At 35.8% G+C, this 23,557-nt stretch overlaps 1 protein-coding gene across 17 annotated transcripts; it reads left to right on the forward strand.

Annotated features, from left to right (window-relative positions):
- The first annotated feature begins 1,239 nt into the window (after positions 1-1,239).
- LOC129246988 (ral GTPase-activating protein subunit beta) lies at positions 1,240-23,344 on the forward strand. Of its 17 annotated transcripts, XM_054885787.1 has the most exons (18): positions 1,240-1,790; positions 1,853-2,072; positions 2,383-2,412; positions 2,481-2,879; positions 2,952-3,212; positions 3,769-4,404; positions 6,921-7,025; positions 7,191-7,331; positions 12,502-13,045; positions 13,122-13,336; positions 13,784-14,038; positions 14,273-14,413; positions 19,372-19,389; positions 19,973-20,545; positions 21,213-21,896; positions 21,989-22,528; positions 22,608-22,863; positions 22,924-23,344. In XM_054885787.1, the coding sequence occupies exons 1-18, from the start codon at positions 1,599-1,601 to the stop codon at positions 23,036-23,038; spliced, it is 5,325 nt and encodes a 1,774-aa protein (XP_054741762.1). In that variant the 5' UTR covers positions 1,240-1,598; the 3' UTR covers positions 23,039-23,344. The 17 variants fall into 17 exon arrangements, with proteins under 17 accessions (XP_054741762.1, XP_054741760.1, XP_054741765.1 ...); XM_054885785.1 differs by lacking the exon at positions 19,372-19,389 and having other exon boundaries at positions 19,919-20,545; XM_054885788.1 differs by lacking the exon at positions 19,372-19,389 and having other exon boundaries at positions 1,241-1,790.
- Positions 23,345-23,557: the final 213 nt, after the last annotated feature.

A 23,557-nucleotide genomic window follows, 5' to 3' on the forward strand; every position in this document is an offset into this window, starting at 1 on the left:
AAATTAATTAATTTACAAGCCGAGCTCATACTAGATAAAGGCACACGAAAAATCAAAATAAATTTCACTTAAGGGGTTATATAGTATACAGTTGGAATTTTCAAAAAAATCGATTTTTTTTATTTTGTTTAAGAATACACACAGAAAATTTAATATCGTTCCGGTGAATACTTTCGAAGTTACACGCAAAAAAATGTCCTAAAAAATCCTATGTAAAGTGCTTTTCAAACTTTAAACGCGTTTTTCTCACAATGGTGTTTTCAAAGTCGGTCACCAACATCACACGAAAACGGCTAAACCGATTAGTCTCAAATTTTAACACAAGCTTCTTTAATATATTTTTAGAAATTAATCGAAGATTTTTTCTCTCCAATACATTTTTTTTTATAAACAATTTAAGGCCAAAATTTTAGTCAAAAATCCATTTTTTTTTAGAAACCGCCATTTCAACAAAATTTATTTTGCTTATTCCTTCGATTAATTACTAGATTTAACATTACTTTAACGAAATCTGTTTGAGTTTTTTATTACAGACGATCCAGTTCAAAGATGTAGTGGTCACTGCAAAACGTCTTTTTTGAGTGATGCTCCCGGAGATTAGCTCTAGTTCCTTTCCAAATAAATATTTTTACTAATACTAAGTCTTAAAATACAGTTAAAAGATAACATAACGTGTGTACAAATTTTTAGATCAATAAATTTAAAAGTTTCCTCAGAAATAAATCTGGAAAATTCGTTTTTTTTTCGGCCATCTAACTGTATATAACCCCTTAATCAAGGAAAATGCGATTTGAAATAAAATAATTTAACGCAATTCAAAATATAACACTAGAAATAAAAGTAAGGAGCCACCGTAGTAACGGTAAAGACAAGTACAATTTCATGTCGAAATACACTTTAAAATCTGTATAAACTCGGAAAACGGATCTCACAAACAACGGGATACAGTGGCCCTTTGCAGATTTTCGATTTTCTTTCCTCCATTTAAATACAAGTTTAAACAAGTCTCTCTGTGCCTGTGAATCAATAGCTACTACTTATAGGGTAGCCACATCTTCCAAAGTGTGGCCTTAAAAGCCTGCCATTTCGTGTTGATATTTACCTAAACAATTTACTTATTTTAAATCATTACTTATTTGAATTTGTGCACGCACCTAGCAAAAGTGATGCTCGATAATAAAATTATATTTTCACAGAGCGAAATTCTTTCTTAATTATAGTATAATCCGATGTAAATAAAGATTTGCATATTATCACAGTCCGGTAACACCACTGCTGGAGAAGTGAAAAAATTCTTCAATTCCAGACAATTAATGCAAAATTTGAAGAAAAACTGAGCAAAAATACTTTCCAGGGATGGAAAAGCGTAATTTCAGTTAATTAACAATGTAAAATATCTGCAGAGAAGAATTTGAATTGTTCAAGCCGAATATTTTCCTAATAATGTGTTTGATGTGTTGGCGTAGTCTGTCCCGAAAATTGTTGCTAACTTCATAGCTGCTGAGAGCAAAATATTCACATATAGCATATTAGTGAAAAATTGATATTTGGAAATATCCATTTTTTTAATAAACACATAAAAAGGAGGAGTAACAAAAATGTATTCCGAATGGGTATCGCTCTCCTCACAAATATCGGCCGACAGCTGTGCAGCACAGTCGTGCAGCGTACTCAACAAATTTCCAGCCTCCGCGGGCCGAGAAGTCACCGTTTCTGTTGTACGTCAGTTAGCAAGTAATTTGGGTATTACACAAAATGCCGAACCCAGTCATCTAGTGCGGGACGAAGAGGTAGTCATCTAAATATTTCAAATATCTCAGCAATTTCCTTCTAAACCTTTGCGTACGTACAGGTCAATTGGTGCATGGATGTCATCTGCTTTGGCTTGTCACTGCCGTTACAGGAGCACGAGACCATTAAGGATTGTGTGAACGTGTATTGCGAATGGTTGACGGCCTTGCATCCACAGCCACGCATTAGCGTACCAAAGCCGATTTGCGAAGATGCGAATATGTATTGTCGAAAAATCGTCAGCCACTTTCACAATTTGTTTGTGCCGCGTCAGGGAGAGAGTATGTTTCATTCTGTGCTACATTAAATTACTAACGATCAGTAGCCTATTTAAACTATTCTGCTTAATACACAATATGAGCAGCAAATGCATGCAATTTTGGAAAAAATAAGCGCATTTTCGAAAAAAAAAATTATATTTAAATTTATTAGTATATTGTCCAAAAAGCGGTTAGCTCCATTTCAAAAAGGTATTTCATTCTAATTTGCTTAAGCGACCTTGTTTTCGCCATATCGTAACTTAAAATCTTGTAAATAATTACCTTTAAAATAGTGTGCACTTTATTGAACTGCTTTACCTTCCCTTTCAAGTCTTGCCATTTATATATCAAAGCTCGCTTGGTACGTGCTCGCTCTAAAGTGTAAATATTTTGTTTTAAACTTTCTGTAACGAGTATTTTCTATTCAAGGCGCCGACACCATCAATCGTCAAGCAGTGCTGTGCCACCGTGTGCTGCGTACACTGCAACAAACTGCACAAATCTCACAAACGATGGATCGCAAAACTTGGGAAGCGTTACTGCTCTTCTTACTCGCCATCAATGAAGTTTTGTTGGCGCCACCAACAGTCAAGGATGATGTTGGCGATCAACTGTGTGAGCGTGTGTTGTCTGTGCTTTTCGAAGTGTGGCTGCTAGCCTGTCTACGTTGCTTCCCTTCGCCTTCTTTGTGGAAGACACTACAAGAATCGTGTGCTATGTGGCGCCACCGTATGGCATTAATAGATCAGTGGAATCGCGTCAACTTAGCTCTGACGGCACGTTTGCTCGAATTTACATATGGCTCCGCCTTTCCAGAGTTGAAAATTTGTATGCTGTATACATATGTAGAAAATTGGTGTTCATTATGAATGTAAAATTATGCTTTTCTTTATATTATAGCTGATGAAGATGCTCAGCTAATACCTGCAGATATGACTAACGATTGTGTGGCACAGACTTGGTATCGCTTTTTGCGCACAATTGGCAATCCCACAGCGCTGTGTTCGCCGCATATAATCAGCAAATCGTCGCATTTTATGCAATGGGCACTTACGCATGATAAGGGTGCGGAAACTTATCAACATCCATGCTTGCAAGCACTGCCACACATATTTCTGAAAGCGATCAAAGGCATTTCGAGTCAAGTCGACGCATTTCTCGGTAAGCAACTGCGTGATGGAAGAGGAGATCTGTTTTTGAAATGTGTAAAGGTAGGCTGGACGGATTTCAAACAGTGGGAATATGACGACAAGGAGCAATGCATTTGAGGTTATGTTGAAACTTTTAAATACATTGAGTTGTGCGGTATTCAACCAAACGTTGACATTCCTATGAAAGTATAATACTTCATGTTGCTGAAATGATTAGTGGCTGCTGTTGCTGTTGAAATACGTCCAGCCATAGTATTTAATGCGTTCTGAATATATATTATTTTTATCTTTGGAAAAATAGTGCAAATTAAGTAAATAATCTAGATTTTAAGAGAGAGCCTTCAGCCTTGTATAAGATTCAACTAAGCCATTTAGTTGATGTACTATTAGTGTAGTTAACTTTATAAATGTTCTATATAGTGTCATTTAATGTCGCTAGACGTTAAGCCTCGCCTTAGACACCCTTCTTATTCTTATTCTCTTTATAACCTCTATAAATGTATTCCTCATAAAAAACAAAAAAAAAAAAAATTGCTATTAACCGCGTACGATGCGCAAAACCGCAGGCATTTATCGGCCACCTCCGCATCAGGCAGAAGATGCAATTACAAATTTACTTGATATCCGCCTATCACTTAACGAGGCGACTGCCTCATCGGTCACCACGGGCATACATAATTTCTTCCATCACGGCAGCAATAGCGCACTCAATTCAGGCGGTGGCACAACTGTCGTTACAAGCGCAATCAACAACAATGCACACCAACAGCAGCACCATCACCATCATCACTATCATCCACATTTGCATTTGCATGGTGCTGGTCAATTTTTGCGCGATAACTTCATTAGTGGCTCCGCCAGCTCAGCACTAAACGCCATCATGGGTCATCACGGTAGCGCGTCGACGCCAGCGACTGCTGGTATTCTTGTAACTGGTGGCGGTCATGCATCGGGTAACACCAGCGGCAGTGGCAGTCAATCTGCAGGTGTTATCGGCTCAATTTCTTTCGGTGCACCGTTGAGTGCCATGACAACGGCCACATCTGCCTCAGCATCGGCTGTGGATGGGAATCAACCGATGACGCAGCCAACACAGCTGCCATACTCACCTACACCACCATTGCAGCGACGTTTGGCGAAGAGTTTCAGCGTAGCACCTGCGCTCGGCTCCAGCAACAGCAGCAGCACACCACAACAAAAGGGTGCGCGAGATTTGAGTCATACTGTTTTTTTTGACTGCGTGTATTTTTCCGTTTTAAGGCGCACAATTCACTTGCTTGCTGTGCTCACATTATATTGGTTTTCAATTTCATGTGAAATCTTGGCTAGATTTATGATTTCCTTAATACGAATAAGTTAACTTATCTCAGCTGGTACATTTACGCTAAATAGTTGGTACTCAACAAAAGGTAATTTTCACCAAAAGTAAGCTGGCAACTGAGTTATGAAGTTTCAGCATTACATCAGCAATGATTAAAGGGACACATTTTCAAAAAAAAAAAAAGTTGCCCACTCGAGTTAAAAATATAGGGAAGAAATGAGTATAAGGGAAAGTTTAGAAACGAATATAAGGGAACACCTTGAAAATGCAGTACACAGAAGTAGCAAAAACCGATTTCAGAGATGGCATTAAATTTTGGTTTAGAGAAGACGAAACTCAACAAACCCGCTCACTGAAAATATAAAAAAAAAAGATTATTTTTGCTTAAAAAATGCCTTAATACTCAAAAAATTTTTGAGGGCAAAATGCCTAACCTAACTAAATGCGGCCGCCGTAGTCAAATGGGTTGTTGCGCGACTACTATACGGAAGTGCGTAGGTTCGAATCTCAATGCATGGAACAGCAGAACGATAGAAAAGGGTTTTCTAATAGCGGTCGCTCCTTAGCAGGCAATGACAAACCTCAGAGTGTATTAGCTTTATTATTTTTTTGTTTTATTATTTGTTTTTTTATTTTATTATTTATTATTTAGTTTTTAATTTTTTACTTTTTTATTTTATTATTAGTTTTTTATTTTATTATTTTTAATTTTTTTATTTTATTATTATTTAGTTTTTTATTTTTTGTTTTTTTTTTTATTTTACTATTTTTTTATTTTATTTATTTTTTTATTTTTAATTTTAAATTTTTTTTTATTTTTTTGTTTATTTTTTTAATTTTATTACTTATTTTTTTATTTTATTATTTTATAATTTATTTATTTTATTATTTTATTATTTGTTTTTTTATTTTTTTATTTTATTATTGTTTTATTTTATTATTTATTTTTTTATTTTATTATGTATTTTTGTTTTATTTTTTTATTTTTTTTTTTATTTATTTTTTAGAGCTATATCTATTTTTTAGGGCTATAATTATTTCGTAGAGCTAAGCTTACGGAGTTAACGTTAATAAAAAATAATTTAAGAATAATTTTTAACCCTCCGTTGGGCACTTGGGTCTAACCAGACTGGCTTTTCGACTTTGTACGTTAATTTAATTATAAATTATTATAAATATATAATATAATTATTATAAATATATAATTAATATTATAGCTAACGACTTGCGACTAGCTTCCTAAAATTTAATTTTCTATCGATTTATGGATATAACCTTTTAAAAAGGATCCTCGAACAGTACGAAAGAAAGGCCAGACCCGGGTGCCCAACCGTAAGTTTTAAAAAAAATGTTCAACGGATGGTTAATGAAAGGGACTTTTCCTGCAAAGTGTTAGCTTATAGCAATAATATTTTCCCAGAACGTCTATGACAGCAGAACGACCCAGGTTTGTATGTAACAAAACCAGTCAGATTTAAATTCGCTCAAATTCTTTCACTTCACCAGTATTCTCCAAAAATGTATGCGACATATTTTATGCTGTTACAACAACTAAAACAACAGCCATACTATTGAAATAGATGTGAATTGCTGAGATAACTTAACTGCGGCTGAAACTTCTTGCAAGGCTTAAATTGCATGAATTGTACTATATTCCACCGGATGCATATTGTAAATAACATTTTTTCGAATATTTTTTTATTTTTTTTTAAATATTTTTTTTTTATACTTTTTTTATAAGTTTTTGAATGAAAATTATGGAATACATTGTAATTAGTTCAAGCCATTCATGCACATGTAGAAAAATGTGTTTCGTAGTAATATATTTTCCTTTTCGAAGTAAATTTCTCCACTTTTTTAATTATTTTTTAAAATTTTTTTTTTTAACTGTTGTAGTCAGAATGTGTTTGCAATGCAATTAATATTTTTTTAAATTCGAGATTATTAAGTTGTATACCTTAATTAGTTGGTTATAGAATTGTATTAGCTGATTTTTATCGTTTATTTGTATTAAATAACCCAACACTGCTTTTCAGTGTGCTGTATATAACCGCTCCAGCAGCAGTTCCACCACTAGACTAAAGTGATTTCATGTGGTCAATAAAAAAAAATGTGATAGACGTATTAATTTTTTTTATTTTTCTAGTTTTAATAACATGTCACACACATCATCTCATCAGGTTTACGCCCCCATCATTATTTTCATACGATTCTCTTATCATTTATTGTAATTGCTTATTTTTTTGTAATAGTTACAAAAGCAACTTACATCTTCACATATTCGTGTGTTTGTTTTGTATGTTTTGTACATATTTTGTCGCTGCCTTTTTGATGTGACTAACATTTTCCAAACGTTTTCTGTGTGATATATTTTTTCGGTGTCATCGCACTCCGTAGGCTTGAGCAAAGCCGCGCTTATCGGCATAACTGGTGCACGATTATCCACAACGCAAGCTCCACTCACTCCCACTTCAGGTCCGCCATCCTCTAACAGCTTAACATGTAAGTGCACAGAACTAAGTTTTGCAATCGACAAAAATCTAATTTGTTTAGACAGTCCTGGGCTGTACCTACCCAAACAAAAGACCCTTACAACGCTTAATCGGCTTGTCTGTCAAATGCTGATAAAAAGTATCTATAAAATTCTAAATTTGTAAATTTATGCAGCTCTACCGTCGCTTGGATTCGAACAACGCCCACCTTTGGCTGTAGCTCGGCCTAAGTGTAACAGCGTTTTGCATTTATTCGGCGAGTGGCTATTCGAGGCGGCACACATTGGTGGCGATGCATGGCTCTTGAACACAAAAAGTGAGTAATTAAGCTGTTGTCTTTCTTGGTAAAATCTGTTTTGGAAAAAAATTTGTTTCGCTAAAAATATTTTTTACAAAATTGTTTATTAAATTCTTTTTTTATTAATTTTTTTATTTTATTTTATTTTTTTTATTTTATTTTATTTTTTTTATTTTATTTTTGTTTTATTTTTTTTTTTGTTTTATTTTATTTTTTTTTTGTTTTATTTAATACATTTTTTCTTTGCGTATACTAAACCCGACCCGAAAGTTTTATATTACAATTTTTTTTTTAGTTTTCTTCCGAAAGTTTTTGATATTTGAAATTTGTTTATTTTATTATAAACTTTTTTTTTAATTTTTATATTTTTAATTTTCATATTTTTTAATTTTTTAGTTTTTATATTTTTTAATTTTTTTATTTGTAATTTTTGTGAAGTCTTGTAATTTGTAATTTTGCATTGTTTTAATATTTATATTTTATATTGTTTTTTGTTTTTAATTTATATATTTTATATTGTTTTTTTTTTTAATTTTTAATTTTTCACTTATATAAGGTTGTCAAAAAAGTCTTGCGGTATTTTTATTGAATTTTCAATTGTTCATAAAATTGGTTATAATAATGCGATTTAAGTCAAATATGCGCCGTTTTGTTCGATGATGAGTTCCCTACGAGATGCCAACTTCATAATGCCCCTCTTATAGAAGCTCGCTTCCCTATTGTTAAAAAACTTGGAGAGCCAATTTTCACAGGACTCTCTTGTGGACAACTTCCGACTACCAAGCTCGTTCGCCATGGACAGAAATAGGTGGTAATCACTTCGTGCGAGATCTGGACTATACGGTGGATGCAAACGAACCTCCCATCCGAGCTCCCGGATCTTCTGGCGCGTCACCAAAGATGTGTGTGGCCTGGCGTTGTCCTGATGGAAGACAATTCGGCCTCTGTTGATCAAAGATGGCCTCTTCTGCAAGAGTGCTGCATTCAAGCGGTCCAGTTGTTGGCAGTACAGGTCCGAATTGAGCGTTTGGCCATAGGGGAGCAGCTCATAGTGGATGATTCCCTGCCAATCCCACCAAACACACAGAAGAACCTTCCTGGCCGTCAATCCAGGCTTGGCCACCGTCTGGGCAGCTTCAACGCTTTTCGACCACGACCGTTTGCGCTTCACGTTGTCGTAAGTGACCCACTTTTCATCGCCAGTCACCATCCGCTTCAAAAACGGGTCGATTTTGTTGCGATTCAGAAGCGATTCGCATGCATCCATACGGGCAAAAATGTTTTTTTGCGTCAAGTCGTGTGGCACCCATACATCGAGCTTCTTTTTGAATCCAAGCTTCTTCAAATGGTTTATAACGGTTTGATGACTCATGCCCAGCTCTTGGCCGATGCTACGGCTGCTACTATGCCGGTCTTTTTCGATCAATTCAGCGATTTTATCGCAATTTTCGACGACAGGCCTTCCGGACCGTGGCGCATCTTCGATCACCTCTGCACCAGAACGAAAACGTTGAAACCATCGTTGTGCGGTGGAAATGGAAACTGTATCGGGTCCATAAACTGCACAAATTTTATTGGCAGCATGAGATGCATTTTTGCCTTTATCGTAGTAGTACTGTAAAATATGCCGTATTTTCTCTTTATTTTGCTCCATGTTTGCGACGCTATAACTCACGAACGACTAAAAGCAAACAACAATTAATCAAACACGTGTTAGCACGTGAAAAGAGCTTTCCAAAAAGCTCTAGCGTGAACCGATGCGACGAATACAACTAGAACTACGCGCTTGCAAAGACAAGCTTGCGGAAATACCGCAAGACTTTTTTGACAACCTTATATTTTTAAATTTTTATATTTAAAATGTGGGCTTTTCCAATTTTTATATTTAACGTTTTTTAATTAAATTTTTTTTTTAATTTTAATTTTGTTTTAATCTTTATATTGTTATATTTAAATTGGTTTTTTTTTAATTTTTGTATTTTTTATTTGTTATATTTTTGAAATTTAATATTTTAATATTTTTATGTTTTTAGTTTTTATAGCTTTTATTTTATATTTTTAATTTTTATATTCTTTATTTAATTTTTTTTGTAATTTTTATATTCTTTATTTAATTTTTTTTTTAATTTTTATATTTTTTAAATTTTGATTTGAATATTTATATTTTGTTTTGTTTTTATGTTTTTGTTTTTATATTTGGTTGGTTGGTTGGTTGGTTTAAGGGTGACCCCGCATCGGAGTACCACATAGACCGCAAGTTGGGTCCGTTGTGTTGCCCTAGAGCTCATTATTTTAAATGATTTCCCCACCTAACCGAGATTTTTTATTGTAGATTTTGATCAAAGATATTAATTCGTTTCGAAAATTTGATGAGAGATTCGATTTTCAGGTCCGAGAGTACTGAAAGATTGTCAATTGTTGGAGAGCCTAGAAGAGCGAGTCGACTTCTGGCTAGACCCGGACAACTGCACAGCAAATGTCTGCTCGATACTTCCTCATCTTCGTCCTCGCAGTATCTGCACAGGTCGTTCTGAGGAACCCCGAGCCGACGTGCGTGAGTGCCCAAACGGCAGTGGCCGGTGATAAGAGATGTTATATGCCTTAGTTCGTGTTTCGAAAGACTTATAAGGGTTTTTGTCTGTTTCAGATTGTAGGATGGCCAGATTTGTCTGGTCGTAACGCAAGTAGTTTCCACTCGCCACCTCCGATCAGCAATGCTGTGAAATTCTCGATCGATGAGCATTTTACATGTTGAGAGCGGAATGTGGATTGTGGGTAGGTCACTAACATTTGATTGCGCAGCTCCAGCTCTTGCGAGCTCATCAGCTTTGCAGTTGCCTTCGAATCCACTGTGACCCGGTATCCAGATAACTTGGACAGAATTCTGAACACTTATCTCGTTAAGAGATAAGAGACAGGATCGAACCACATCTGAGTGGGTATAAGAGGAGCTGAGTGCTCGAACGGCCGCTTGACTGTCGGTGAAAAAGCGGATATCCTCTAGTGATATTCTCTTTTCTAAAAGAGTTTTTGCAGCATACCAGGTAGCGCATACTTCCGCTTGGAATACACTACAGGAGTTGGGTAATCTAAATGAAAGATTGATGTGAGGGAAATTGGAAAAGATTCCAAATCCCACTTTACCATCTTGTTTTGAACCATCTGTATATATAATCAGAGGACCATCAATTTTGATAAGATTTGTCTTCCATTCTTCCCTAGTTGGGAGCGAACAGGAGAATAGCAAGGGTGGTGATGGAAGACTTACATGATAGTCTATGTCGGAAGAGATAACAGTGTTCCTGTTCAGTATGGCCGAATGGCCAAGATACTTATTCCATTTCGATATAGCATTCATGCGTGTCGCTGCTTTCGCTGCAATCGCTTTGCCAGCCAGATCGATAGGGAACAAGTGAAGCAACGTATTTAGAGCCTTAATAAGTGTTGTACTTAAGCATCCTGTTATCAGGAGGCAGGCTGTTCTTTGAACTCGATCAATTGTGGCTACTCTGCACCGTTTTTCGAGTGCTGTCCGCCATACAACCACACCGTAGAAGAGTATCGGTTTGATGATCGAGGTATATATCCAATAAATGATCCGAGGTGAAAAACCCCAGGTTTTGCCTATAGCTTTCTTACAAGTATAGAGAGCTATGAAAGCTTTTTTAGATCTGTTTTCGATGTTCAATTTCCAACTCCACTTCCTATCTAGAATAACTCCTAGATATTTAGCTGAATCAGATAGGAGTAATGATTCCCCTTTTAAAGTTATTGTTTGCAGTGGAGGAGATTGTTGTTTCCTATTGAAGAGAACAAGATCTGTCTTTGCTGGATTCTCATTTAGTCCGCATTCGGTGCACCATTTTGACAGAGTATTAATTGAGCGTTGCATGAACTCAGTGAGGGTATTCAGGTGTTTGCCTGACACGCAGAGTGCAATATCATCTGCATAGGCTACAACCTTGCAGCCTGCTTTTTCGAGATTTCGAAGCAAACTGTTTACAGCGAGATTCCAGAGAAGGGGTGAAAGTACTCCGCCTTGAGGAGTGCCTTTGACGGCGTACATTCTCATGCGGCTTAACCCAAGCTCTGAAGTGATTATTCTATTTTGGAGCATTTGTTCGATCATTTTCGGATGGAGTAATTAATACCCAATTTGGCAATTTCAGACAAAATAGCGTTGGGTTCAATATGTATGATATATTTATATTTGATAATTTTTATATTTTTAAATTTTTTTGGAATTCTTATGTTTGAAAGTCGGTTTTGTTTTATTATTTATATTTTATAATTTTTATATTTTTTAATTTTTACATTTTTTAGTTTTTAAATTTTTAAATTTTAATATTTTTTGGGTTTTATATTTTTTAATATTTACATTTTTGTATTTTTAATTTTTATATTTAATTTTTTTTATTTTTAGTTTAAACAATTTTTTTCTTTTTTTATTTTTTAAAAATTATTTTTAAAATGTTTCATTAATTTTCTTTAATTTGTTTTAAAGTGTTTTTAAAAGTTTTTGTTTTTAATTTTTTTTAGTTATTTTTTTTAATGTTTATATTTTTTAGTTTTTATATTTTTTAATATTTACATTTTGGTATTTTTAATTTTGATATTTACATTTTGTTATTTTGTTTTTAGCTTAAACTTTTTTTTTCTATTTTAATTTTGTAAAAAATTATTTTTAACATGTTTTTATTAATTTTTTTAAATTTGTTTTAAACTCTTTTTAATTTAATTACAATTTTTTTTAATTTAATTAAAAATTTTATTTAGTTTTTTTAGTTTTGCAATTTATTTAGTTTTGATTTTGTGTTTTTTTAGTTTTTTGTTTTTTTGTTTTTTAATTGTTTTAGTTTTTTTTCATTTTTTTTATAGTTTTTTTTTTAGTTTTTTTTTTAATTTTTTTTTTAATTTTTTTTTTAATTTGTTTTAGTTTTTTTTAATTGTTTTCAATGTTTGTTTAGTTTTTTTTTATTTATTTTTTTATTTTGTTTAGGTTTTTTTTTAATTTTGTTTTAAGTCTTTTTTTTTAATTTTTTTTTAAGTTTTTTTGTTTAATTTTATTTTAAGTTTTTTTTTTAATTTTGTTTTAAGTTTTTTTTTTTTAATTTTTTGTTATTAAAATTTGTTACAATTGTTACAATTTGTTTTACGAATTAATATTCTTCCCTTACCATCGCCACAGAACAAGCCACTGAGGCTAGCAAACGCCCGTCGTCGATGATCATGGAGAATCGTAAGGGCAGCATTTCCCTCTCGCAACCCAATTCGTTGAACGATCCGAACAGCCTACCGCCTTCACTAACCATCGATAAGTACGAGTCGGGTCGCGCTGAGGCCATCGGCACGCTGTGCAAGATTTTTTGCGCTAAAAAAACTGGTGAGGAAATTCTTCCCGTATATTTGGCGCGTTTCTACATGGCGCTGCAACAATGCCTCAAGATCACCGAATCCAAGGAGTGCGATGAAACATTGGCGAGTATTTTGTTAAACTCATCCGATCTATTTCGTCTCGATTTGAATGGCGTGCAAGTACTACTGCCCGGCTTCATAAGCGCGCTGGAGATTGTGCTGCCCGATAAGGATCTGAAGATAAAAACACAGGCAATGCTTTTTAATAAAACCGAACTGCGTCGTGCGTCGATCAATATTTTGCTATCGATTCTCACATTACCATTGCATTTCCAAACGCTGCCCATACGCGATCTCACCAATGAGTCTACAGAGCGGTAAGTTGTGTACCAAATTACTTGCTAGGTTTGCTTTTGCTAAATACCTGATAATATTGGAATATCTTAATTTTAGCATCATTACTTTTATACAACTCAAACCGCGCTTAATAAATATACTAATGAATGCCTTGCAAGTGGAAACAGATGCACAGAATACGCACATGCTGCTCGGGGGTCTGTTGTTGACAGTGCAGGATGCGGTTACGTTTGAGGAAACCGAATTGGTGGGAACTGAGCACTTGCACGCTGCATCGCCGACGCCAGGCGACACGAATTTGCTGAGTTCGGGTATGGTGAAAAATAGCGGACTAGAAAATATTTTAGTACTCAATTAGCTGGTCCTACCAATTTTATTTTTTATTTTTGTTTGTTAATTATGTACATTTTTCAAATTCTTTTATTCAAATTATTTTTATGCACACACATACATATGTATGCTCACATTGCGTGCCGTTGACAACACACCATACGTTTTTCATGCCAATGTTTTTCATGCACCATTTGTTAAATTTATCATATATTACAATTTTTTATTTTTGTTTCTGTTTTCATTTATTGTTTCGTCTGCGAATTTATGTTTGAAAAAAACAAAAAAAAAACGAACATCAACAAATCATCTTCAATTGTAAATTGCACACATCAACATACCTACTTACGTACCACAATCCATATCAATCGCATCATGTACGCCAATCCACACGAATACACCCGCTCAAATACATTGCGTGCGCACAGCTTGCTCTGAACGTTCCGCATCCATAGCCAGTGCGGGCAATTCTAGCTTAGGTGGTCATAGCACTGCGACCATTGGCGCTACGGGCGTTGCTGCTGGCCCAAGCACTACATTTGCGGCCACTGGCAGTGCTGCAGCAGCCGGAGGTGGGTACGTTGGACGTGATAACTCATCACAACATGATTTCCCCAGCCTTACCATATCTGACGATTTCCCCATGGAGTTGCTACATGAATTTGAGAGTGCTTCAGTTTATGGTAATTTTACTTTGCATTCACCTTTTGATTTTCCTACCAAATACGTAATTGCTCCAAATAATTTGTGTTGAATTTGTTATATTCACTGTTTGCTTGTTTAAAGTAGTTTGTTTTGCTTTGCAACGCTTAATTTTATCGTACCGCTTTGCTGTGTCAAATAGCCAATGCAAAGAAAAAGAAATATTTTTTAATTCATGTTTTTTTTTGTTTTTTCTTCCTAAATTGTTTGTGCAGATAATGCGCATGCCTTATTCGTGCGCGCCACCTATTTGGTTTGCCATCGCTTGATTTCATCATGGAAAACCGATTTGAATGTTTCGCTGGCCGCTTTGGAATTGCTCTCCGGCTTGGCGCGTCTACATATACGCGATTCAGGTAAGATTTCCTAAGCATGATTATGGTGTGAATTGGTTGTGGGTTTAATTTAGCTGCGTATACTTCTGCTATTCCTCATTTTATTCATTGGGAACTTCTATACTTTGTATATTATAAAATATTTTGCTTGAGTTGGAGGCAGGTTTTGAATGTACATGTTTATATATCGATTATTCTATCTACACGGTATTGGTTATTAACAAAACATCAGTCGCTTGGCTATTCCATGCTTGAATATTGAATGGCTAAAGTTCGTCGATAGTCACTATTTATGTATCGGGAAGGGCGAAGAAAGTAGGGAGAGTGTTTACGCTGCAACAAACAGCAACGACAGAAGTACCTGTTGCCGTATTCTGTATCCATACTCTGGTTAGCTGAACAGATCAGAAGTAAATTTACTCTGTACCGGAAGGATACATATTGTTCACCTTTTCCCTATAACATATCGCTCAATCGCTGTAAGGATGTCGTAAACCAAAAATACAAATATGGCTTCAAAGTTTTCAATTTACTTTGCCTCTCTCTCTCTGACAGTCAAGCAGCACTAAAATCGCTGGATAGTTTCTCATTCCAATCTGACAGTCAAGCAGCACTAAAATCGCTGGATAGTTTCTCATTCCAATTAAGGTTGGTCTGGGAATGTTTTAAAATCCTCAACACCCTAGTTTCAAGAAACTTTCTTACCTTGATGTGAGTTCCGGGACATGAGGGGCACGAAGGGAATGAAATTGCGGACACTTTAGCGAAAAAGGGGGCAAACACTCCTTTCATAGGTCCTGAACCTTTCTGCGGTGTAAATAACAGCTTCAAAAGTGCTTTTCTGAGTGAGCAGGAACAACGAGGCCTAATCAATTACTGGAGAATCCAATCGGGCATGCGGCAATCGAAAAGACTCAAAGATCCAGAATGGATAAAGCAAAAGCAATCCTTAACCTTAGCCGAAAGGACATAAAACTTTACACTGAACTACTAACAGGACACTAATTTTAATTACAACATGAAAAAGATAGTTGCGATAGAAAACGATTTCTGTGGATTCTGCAAAGAGGCACAGGCAATAGCAGAACACACGTTCTATGCGACTGCCCAGCAGTGGCACGACGCAGATTAAATTACCCGGGAAATGGGGATATAGATCCAAACTTCCTGGTAAAAATTAAGCTTACAGCAGTTGTAGGATTTATTAACAGCCCAACACTGTTTGAGTACGCTACATGACCCCACAACAAATCTATTCAGGTCGCAGTGCACAAACAGCCAATCAATAATAATAATGATAAATGACGATGATTAATTGCTAATGCGGCGATCAGTGGCCGCATGCAGCCAGAACAAATGATTTCCATTAATTTCGGTTTTCAGCTTTTGCTTTAATCTGTGCTCATGTCAGGTTTTCGTTATTGTTGTTGTGGTCTACGCCATCTATGTTGCTATGTCGCCACGAGCCCCTTGGACATCCGCTATTTCGTGCTCCCTGTGTACTCCAGTCAAAAGCACCTCTGCTGACATAGTGCGCTGGTTTGCGCAGAGTTTGCTCTATCTCTAGCCATTTTCTTTCGAATCTCAATATTTATCGGTCTTTGGCTATATCTTTTTGGTATATCCGCATTGAAGATCCAGTTTTCGGGCAACCAGATAGAGAATTGCGCGAAGACAGCAGTTCACAAACGTTTGAATTTTGTTTACTACTTCGTCGGCTACTAGCCAAGGTTCACAGCCATAGCGCAGGAAGGAATTAACATTGGTAAGATACATTTCCGCATCGCAGCGTCTGCTTTGATGTGAGGAGCGGCTCAAACGACGTCTGTCTCGTAGCGAGCGGTTGTCTTTTGGAAATGCTATTCGTCGAATGCTATATCTGAGGTGGTAGCCCCATCACGATGATAGGGATTCTAGGCTAACAATCAACCAGAAATTTGTATCCAAAAAATGGAAATTGAACCGAAAATGGTTGCCATTGCTCGTAACCGCAACTACTAACGCACTGGTTACACTGTGAAACTAGAGCATATCTGCGACAGAGAAGATGCAACTTACGTATTAAACTCGCGGAGGACATTCATTATGCTAATAAGCTAATTGGAGCCAATTGGATCCCAATATGAATTTTTTTAGTTAAATTTTAACGTCCAATTTTGCGGTTTAAACTGCTTTTCGAAAATTCTTCACAGTTAAACTAGCGCTGGGAAATGGGCCTTAACCGTTCTGTGGTGAAATTCACCATATGATATGGTGAAAATTCTTACTCGTGTGTTCTCAGCTAGTTAGAACCTAAGTTTTGATGCAGGAAAGGAAGATAGATTTCTCAGGTTTGCTATTTAGCTATGGTGAAAAAGAAAATTGTGAGAGGAACTTTGGCTGCCACGTCACTTGGAAGATTCGGCAGCGGAACTCTGCATGATTATTTCACATGTATTCATTCACACACTCGTCCAATCAGCCATTGTTCAATAGCTACGAAGCAACATGAGCGAAGACTGTGTTGATATGTTTTCGTATATCACTAACACAATCTTATCGCCGGCCGAAATTTGCACAATCATTTCACACACTCGCCCAAATGGTCGTTGTTCAGACGGCTACGAAGTGTGATTGGTCGATTTTTTCGTATATCACGAACACAAGATAAATTTTGTTAAACACTTCTCAAGTGACGTCAGCCCATTAGCTCATTCTGCCAACTTCATTGTTGCTAAATATTCTTTACAAAAATGCTACTCAACATAGATATAACGAAGAGATTTCGAGCATGAAGACCTTTGGAGTATATTGACGGTTAGATCACCATTAGTAAAATGCGAAATTATACTTATGAATTTTTAAAACATTTTTTAATTTTTCGTTTTATCGCATTTACGAGATTCTATAACTAAAACAAAACTATAGTTATAACGATTATAACGAAGCATTTGCCCAACCCCTTCAACTTCGTTATATCGAGGTTTCACTGTATTACCCATTTCAAATGTTATTATCAGTTATAATAATTATGCGCTGCCTATTGAGAACAAACTACGTTATTCGTCACTCCGGATACATAAATTAGTAGCATTAATTGCAAAATTCACCATGAAAATTAAAATGAAATGGGAAAATATTTCACGAGTCTATTTAGTAGAATTAAAATAATTTTTTTTCCAATTTCTCAAATGCTTAAAAAATACTATAACTGTTTTATGCATGACTGCATATTTTGCACCCCATCGTTTTTTTTAATTTTTTATATTTTTCAATTTATTTCCGGAAAGTTCTTTTGAATGCAGAACCTTTTTTCAAATCAAGTTCTCTTGAACGATTCGTACATTTTTATGGAGGGATATTCAACAAAAAAAATATTTAAACAAAAAATTATTAAAAAAAATTATTAAAAAAAAATTAAAAAAAAAAATTATTCAAAAAAAAAAATTTTAAAAAAAAGTATGTAACCCCTTGCCGTGCTTTAACGGGTCTGACTCGTGATGAAAATTTTGGTTGAAACATATAGGTAAATATGACGTGCCAGGCTCGTGGATAGATCGTCGGGCCAAACGTAAATATCACGGACCGAGGTCGTGTACAGATAGTCTGATGAAACATAAACATCACGAGCCCGGGCCGTGGTTGAATGTTAGTTTCTATTTGTACGCCACCAGAGTTAGTTACGAGTCTCATAATTGCTGTTACAAAGTAACATAGTTTATATAATATTATTCTGATCTGCTTACCACGTGTTAACGCGTAACACTTGGGCCCGAGTTTCGTCGAGTTAAATGGCACGGCAAGAGGTTAAAAAAAAATTTATTTCAAAATAAAAAAAATGATTTAAAAAAAATTTTTTCAAAAAAAATTATTTAAAAAAAAATTATTTATAAAAAAAATTATTTACAAAAAAATTATTAAAAAATAATTTATTTAAAAAAAATTATTACAAAAAAAAAATATTAAAAAAAAAATTATTAAAAAAAATAAATAAAAATTATTTAAAAAAAGTTTATTAAAAAAATTATTAAAAATAAAATTTTAAAATTTTATTAAAAAAATGTTTTTTTATAAAAAGAAGGATTTTTATAATAATTTGAAAAAAAGTTTTTTCTTTTACAAAAGAAAAAAGAATTTATTTTTTAATTAACCCTTTTGCATTACCGCTGGAAATGCGCGATGTACTCAAATACTTTGCGTCGGCAAGACTTTTTCTGTTTGTTCTAATGAAAAAAAAATGTTACAGGATTTCCAAAATATTTACAAGTATTTTTATCAAACTTTAACAAACAAACAAATTATTCCGTGGATGATTCCGTTCTTGGTGATAAGAGAAGGTTTTTGTTAACGCGGATTATTCCGTTCTTGGTGATAAGAGAGATTTTTTACTCACGTCAACTATTCCGCCTCTGGTGATAAGAAGAGCTTTTTTTTGTTCTACTCGAGCGGACTGTCCCGTCGAACGATGCAAAAGGGTTAATAATGTCAGTATTTATGGCATCAAATACTCGTGTGAATGTATGTGTGCATTTCTGTATCATTTCCGTTATATTTGTGTTATACCTACATTATAAAATTTCTAATTGCGCTGCTTTACATCACCAAAATTAAGAAAATCAAAAACCAAAAATCAAAATATTAATTTAACAATTTTTAGTGACATCTCAAATCCTCTTTGACTAAAAGGTTATAAATATAATAAACGCATAATTCTCTTCTCTTCTTTATTCTCTTTTTATCTGCCAAAACCAAATACCAAAAAAAAAAAAATATTAATAAAAATGTATGAAAATCCTTGCAACTAAAAATCGAACACGCCTCGTGCACTCGTTCATGTAAAAAAAAAATCCACACAATTTCTTATTCACTCTTCTGTACATACATACATACATATGTCCACTCCCATTGTGCCCGATATCCTTTTGCCACCGTCCTTGTTAAACATTATTTTCTGTACATAATTTATATACTTGTGAACTATATTCGCCGCCGTCGCGCAGCCAGGAAATTTACAACCGGTAAATAAAAGGTTTTCTATATTTACTAACAACATTTTCGTTCTTTCTCTCTGTTTCTTTTCTCTCATTTTCATAAAAAAACACTTTTTATTTTGTAAAAATAACTTCTTTTGCGCTCTAATTCATTCAACAACTACTCGTTTAAGTCATACTTCTATATGGTATACTAACACACACACATATATTATATACACACATACACGCACACACACACACACAAATGCATTTAACACTGCTGTTTGTATATTTTATTTTATAAAAAAACATTTTTTGTTTTTAACGGGCGAAACGGGTTGATTAAACAAAACATTTTTCATGTTTTTCTTTGTACATTTTCTCCATCAAATGAATATCAAAACAAAAAAAAAAAACAAATACTCGTACACAAAAAAAAAAACAAAAATAAATCAACAAAATCCAAACAAATTGAAACGATTGTAAAATAATTGAACATCCAAAAAAATTCGTTTTCAAAACTCAAACTCAAATTTAAATTCAATCAAAACCAAATCAATTCAAACTCACGTAGATTCCTTAGTTAAAATTGAAGAACCAAGTCAAAATTTAACTATAATATCCACAGACGCGTTAGAATGTAAGCGAGCGGTGAAATGGATCTGCGATTATATTTGTTATCAGTGTTCGCGCCCACCACCAGCCCATAGCAAAGATTTGCACAGCACCATTGTGGCGGCCTTCCAATGCACCTCGGCCTGGCTGATGCAGCATCCGTATTTGTTACAGGACAAGGATTGTCTGCAAACTGTTTTGGAAGTGGTCGAATTGGGCATTTCGGGTACGAAAAGTGTTGGCAAAACCGGCGATATACCGAAATTCAAAGACGAGAAGGAACTGAAACCCGCGTCGATGCGCGTGCGCGATGCTGCTGAAAATCTACTCACAATCATACTAGAACAAGTAGGCTATTTCCCCAGCGAATGCGGTCCAGAATCGATATCCTCGCTGCTGGATGAGGTAGCTTTGATGAAGCATTGCAATTCAATGCCCGATGGTACGGGCAGCGGTGGTGCTGCGTCCATAACAACGGAGCAGGCCATAGCGAAGTTCAAGTATTTTGTCACTGAGAATTCGACAATATTGGCGCTTTTGGAGGAACCACTAGGCAATGCAGAGGATCCACAACCAACTGTGACATGTAAGTTGCCAGTATTGTTGCTATGCGCGAATGGTTAGTAAAATGGTTTACGACTTTAGAAATTTGAGAAAGTCCCTAGAAGCGATTGCTGTAATTTTCTTTTCAAATGTGAACAAAGTTTCCTTCTGTTGGATTTTTTGTGGCAAAAAGCAAAGAAATATATTCTTTATACCAAGGCAATTAAAGGTGGTATCGGAAAATCAGCTGATTTGTTTTTTTTTTCGCCGTGTCCATGCAGCGGTTAGCACAAAATGAAACAAGGCGAATTCATTCTTTGTTTTCTACTTTACCGTGACAATCAAACGCTCAAAATATTGTTCTGGTCTAGTGACACCACCTTTAATGAATGCGCCTTGCCGTATACAAAAAAAAATCAACTTTCAACATTTGTAAAAAATTGAAACACATCTCTTCCAAGTAAAATGAAGCTTTATTAAAGAAAAATAACTATTTTCGCACTTTAGTAGTACGCAAATTGATTTTTGATTGATGATTGTTTCTTTGGCAAATTTGCTTAGAGTTTTACGGATAACGAAATTGACCCCCTAGCGTAACTATTTATATTTCCAAACAGTCAATTCCATTTACCTAAAATTTCCCCTATCCCGTCACTTTTTTAATTTAATTTTAATTTTATTTAAAATTTTGCATTTTCTCTTTCCCTAAGTGCTAATACGCGGTCCCTTTGGACGCCACGCTTGGACCATGCAATTGCGTCATTTGCCACGCAGCAAATCGGGCACTAAATATCATGCTGTCAATCCGGGTCGGCCCATACCGATGAACGATACACCGCAGCGCATAGAATTCGATCAGAAATTCTTTCCGGATGGTGTCGACAAGGTGACACCCTGTGTTGCGGATTACTCTATACCAACGCTGGAGCAAATTCGTGAGCAATATGGCACAGAGAATATACGCCAACTTGAGACTATGATTGAGAATCAGAGCATTGATGAGAAGCTGGCCTGGGCGGCCACCGATAATAGCGCGGATAGTTTGTCGCATGCACAGGAAAGTGTGCCACCATCGGTGTGTCATGAATTCCAGGCGGCACGTCTTTTTCTCTCACATTTCGGTTTTCTCACATTCGAAGAACGTAATCCGAATAATCCGTCTGAGTCGTTGGGGGCTCCTGCACAGCGTCCGCTCATCGTACTCGATACGAAGCGACATCAATTCGCACATGAACTGGGTATGTTGGATAAGCTGAGTGCGCGCACCTACGACACGGTGCATGTCTTCTATGTGAAATCGGGACAAACAATGGCTCAAGAGATCATTGGGAATATGAATGATGAGCATGTGCGTACGCTAGATGCGCATTTCGGCAATATGCTGCTGACTTTAGGTAACGCACTTTAAATATTATAATTTTATATTTTTTATTTAATTCAAATTTTGCTTTTTTGTTTTTTTTTTTTACTTTTTTCGCTCCATTAGGCTGGCCTGTAGACTTAGAAGATCACTCCGGCTGGACTGGTTTCATAAGCACTTCATGGTCGCTAAAAGGCTCCAATCAACGCGAAGCCGAAAAGCAAACAAATAATCGCTTTGGCCCGTTCGCATCGAGCAGCAATGATCTGCGTTTCAATGGCGAATCTAAAGTGCTCTATTGGGCCGATGTCAGCTCGGAAATAGCATTCGTAGTTCCAACTGAATGGAACTTGCATTGCGAAACCGATGGCAGCTGCCTTTCGCTCTGCTCGTCGCATTCCTCTGCCGATAGCTTACAATCAGCTGCATCTGCTGGCAACGTCTGGACGCGCGCTTCGGATTCGTCGAATGCCGAGAATGCCAAAACACAAAAATCACGTAATCTCTCCTTGGAATTGGACACTAAGGGCGCAAGCGCAAAGGATCCCATACCGCCGACACGTCGTAAAACAAACGTAATGAAGCCAGCGCTGCAAGCGCAACCGCCAGCAAAGATCTTTCTTGTTTGGCTGGAGTCGTTCGAGGATCATTTGAATTTCCCCATAGGTAAATATACTAACTTACACTCAGCAAATGTTGCGCAAAATTTCTATATATTCATGCATAAATTATATCACTGTTTTAGACGATTTACTAGCCTATACACGCACGGGCGAGGAAACTCAATCACTGCAAATGCCGCGCGCCAGCGACTGTCATGTTATCTTTTTGCACGCATTGCAGTCGGGGTTGCTGCGTGTGAAACTGCAGGGGCCTACGGGACGTATGAGTTTCGCCACACCATTGGTAGATGGCATGGTGTTGAGTCGGCGTGTGGTGGGCAACTTGGTGCGTCAAACTGCCCATAATATGGCCAAGCGTCGACGCCTGGATAATGATAAGTGAGTTTGGGCGAAATTTATTAATGAACCAGACTGGTAATTGAAATAATTTCTTTGCAGCTTTCAACCGCCGCATGTCCGTAGACGACTTAAAGTACAGGATATAGTGCAGAAATACAAAATGGATTTGAGCGAGCCGGAATTGTTGGCGCATCTTTTTAAAAGTGCATTTTAAGCGCATAGTATTATTATACACATTTTTATTTCGTTATACTACTAATGAACTATTTAATTTAGTCACTAACCAAGTAAGTACTTGACGCAAGTACTTGAGCCAGTGCAAGGTGCAAGGGCGTTTTGATTGCATAACATAATACCATTAAGTATTTATCTCTATGTATTTATGTATGTATTTTGAAGGAAAATATGTAAGCTATTTAATTGAACTCGTCCACGTTTAACATTACATCCAACTAATGTAAATGCAATAAAATTAACAAATGTTTGCTCCACATGCGACAAACACAACACAAACAATCAACTCAGCTAAGGTTAGTAAGAACTTCTGCAAGCCAAGCACTTTAATTAAACGACAGTATACGATTTCCTGCGCTGCCGCGCGCAAACACACCATTTATCACTTTGATAAATACGCGCTTCTGGCCACATAAATCCAATGACACGTATCTGCAAGCAACTAAGCAAGCAAAACTTTGGCGGGTACGTACCTATGTAAGGATGTGTATACAAATGT

The sequence above is a fragment of the Anastrepha obliqua genome, chromosome 5 (assembly GCF_027943255.1).
Source record: "Anastrepha obliqua isolate idAnaObli1 chromosome 5, idAnaObli1_1.0, whole genome shotgun sequence".
Classification (NCBI taxonomy): domain Eukaryota; kingdom Metazoa; phylum Arthropoda; class Insecta; order Diptera; family Tephritidae; genus Anastrepha; species Anastrepha obliqua.